This window comes from Electrophorus electricus, chromosome 1, assembly GCF_013358815.1.
Source record: "Electrophorus electricus isolate fEleEle1 chromosome 1, fEleEle1.pri, whole genome shotgun sequence".
Classification (NCBI taxonomy): Eukaryota; Metazoa; Chordata; class Actinopteri; order Gymnotiformes; family Gymnotidae; genus Electrophorus; species Electrophorus electricus.
In genome coordinates, this window is record NC_049535.1 from 29,643,218 (window position 1) to 29,646,112 (window position 2,895).

General features: G+C 42.2%; 1 protein-coding gene across 1 annotated transcript; it reads right to left on the reverse strand.

Annotated features, from left to right (window-relative positions):
• Nucleotides 1-224: 224 nt before the first annotated feature.
• Nucleotides 225-2,612, reverse strand: hoxb1a (homeobox B1a). The gene is made up of 2 exons (XM_026998009.2): nucleotides 1,985-2,612; nucleotides 225-1,172 (listed from the first exon to the last, which is right to left on the reverse strand). Exons 1-2 carry the CDS (start codon nucleotides 2,610-2,612, stop codon nucleotides 856-858), a joined length of 945 nt encoding a protein of 314 aa, XP_026853810.1. The 3' UTR covers nucleotides 225-855.
• Nucleotides 2,613-2,895: the final 283 nt, after the last annotated feature.

Genomic DNA, 2,895 nt, shown 5'->3' on the forward strand with positions numbered 1-2,895 from the left:
CACAGTTGAAATAAGATTTTGTGGAGTCATACAGACATAAACTAATAAAACTCAGTCAGCCTGTTTTTGCACTGTAAAATAAAAATATATCACTTTCTAAAAATATTTTGATCTTAAAAAGTACATTATAACCCTGTATTTTTCCTAAACAAACGAACACTACAACTTTCAAAATATGTTTATCCATGACAAGGCTTACTGAATACAGTACCCTAAGTTATATTTTAAAAAATCCTTAATCGTTGCTACATGACACTTTACTTTCTGAATAACATTGCAAATTAAACACTGAAACGTTAGAAGAACAACTTGGAGGGGAAATCATTCACAGACTACATTACTAATACGAGTTGTACTGCAGGCATGAAGGCCGACCCTGTAACCGCATAGTGCAAACGGTGAGATTACCCATTATGACATAGCTGGCCTACTTTTCTCAAACAATTCTCAAACTTACATCTAAATAGCATAACATTATATTAGCACTGCAAAATTAATCAATTTGCCTAAGAGGCTCCCTGCATCTGAAAGGTCCATTTATAGATTGGTAAACATTCTAAAAGTGCATTGCCAATATAGGCATCCATGTAAGAAACCCTGAATTACTTTATTAGCATTCTGCATTGGAGAAGCGGTATTGCAAGTTTACCTCAAAAATGATCTAAATATTTATGCAACGGTCCTTGCTGTAGAATAGCCGATTAACTTTCCCACAGCTTAACTTTATAAAACATACAAGTACCATTATTGCATTACAGAAAAGGTATGCTTGGACACATTTTGAAATGCTCATTGAAAATTATTTTAAATTAAAATTAATTGATTTAGTGCCTTTATTTCTAATTGTTTAATTCGTCAAGGCTCAGGGCTTGGGGACGCTCCTGGGGAAGTTGATGTGGAATGATCCGAATTCTCCTCAGAGTCTTTAAATGTGGTGCTGGAGGCAGGCGCGAGTCCCTCTTTTTCACGCTTCTTCTGTTTCATTCGGCGGTTCTGGAACCAAATCTTCACTTGTGTCTCGTTCAGTTCCAGCGTGGCGGCAATTTCTACCCGCCGTGCTCGTGTAAGGTATTTGCTGAAGTGAAACTCCTTTTCGAGCTCAGTAAGCTGTTTAGTGGTGAAGTTTGTACGTATTGTGTTTTGTGGACCCAGGCCGAACTCGGCCACTTTTGCTGTGTGAAATAAATAGAAAAGAGTTATAACAGGTAAACAAATTAATTACAATAGCATTTAGGCTGTAAATAATAATCAATATATGTTCCTCTTTAGTATCTTAAAAGGTTCACGCACAGACACATACAAGCACACGCGTGGGTACGTAAAAAAACTGACGTAAATTATTCGTGCTGAGAAAGTCTTGATAAGATCTCGATGGTTTCCATGTTTACTTATGTTATTCACATCAGTGAACATCCTTGCGCTTGACGTATGTAATTCAGTATTCCCAAAAGATTATTTTATGACTACCCTATTTGTACAGTAAATAAAAATGGTGATCCCTGTACTTTAGAGGTGGTGTTTTAAATCGTTGTTAGACAGCTTTGGTTGAGCAGGAAAGTCTAAGAATACAGTGGAGGCCAACATAAACGAATGTAGCACAGCGTGAGCCGGGACAAGCTAAAGATAACAAAGTTGGGACATTTCCTATGGTGTAGGAAAGCATGTCTGTTCGATGCATTAGCGGGTTGAGGGCCAGAAAATGTAGGGGAGGCACACAGGCCAAGCTTCCCACAAATCGCGTCTGGTCTGAGATAGCGCTCCGACCCAGAGCAGCCCATATATGGATCAAAGATAGGGAAAGAAAAAAGCTTTCTCGTTCTCTTTTCCCTTCCATTTTGATGGCCGAGAGTCAACAAATTCGAGATATTAACTATGTGCAATATGGGTTGCATGATGAGGAGTTCAAAGTAAACTCGGAGTTAATTAATTTTAGCGATTGCGATCTGTGTGTTATCATAGGGGAACAAATTAAAGTTAAGCCTACCTGTTTTAGGAGGGTTCCTTTTGACTTTCATCCAGTCGAAGGTCTTCCCTGGGATTTGATCAGAGCCAGTCTCCTTCTCTTGGCAGGATGATAGGTCGGCGTATGTGCCCTGCGTGTAGAGTCGCTGGTGGTCCTGGCCCTCGCAACCGTGATGTTGATATGGCGCCGCCGGAACTGCACTTTGCGCTCCACAGTACGCACCGGCCATGGAACCATAATTAGGCCCCACATTTGGCGTACCAAAGCCAGCAGATTGATAATACATTCCATCTTGATCATGGTTCATAAAATATTGGTGATGAGCATAGTCCGGGTTGGCAGTGGCCTGCGTTCCATAGCCCGTGGTTCCGGTGCCACCGTAAGAAAGGCCCATGCCACTATGATGCGTTTGGTGTTGGTGATGCGCATAGCCTCCGCTCTGGTGCTGATGTTGTGCCGTCGCCGGCGATGCACTCCCACCTACGTAAAGTCGTCCATCACCGTTATAGCTGTCACTTGCTTGACCGGACTGGAAGGGGCCCGAGAAAGCCTGATCCAAATGATGGTATCCAGACTTAGGCGAGTATGTGTTCGTTCCCCGATTACAAATTGTGTACTCCAAAAAAGAGTTCATTCTGGAATTGTCCATGCGCAGTTGATTTTAAAGGGGAAACCTGTGAATTTGGGATTGCGAGTCGTGCAACCTCGCAGCAGTATGTCATGAAGAAAAGGAAAATGCTTACCTCCAGAGTATTTGCCCGTTCTTCCCTATAACACATCTTTACCTCAGCTGCTGGTCACGTGAGTCGTTCACGGCGCCAATGGTGAGGGGACCTCCAGAAGTTTGTCAGCGCACCGCGACCATCCATCACGCGCTTGACATTTGCATGACAAAGCCACTTCAATCAAACTGGCCCATCAATCTGATAACA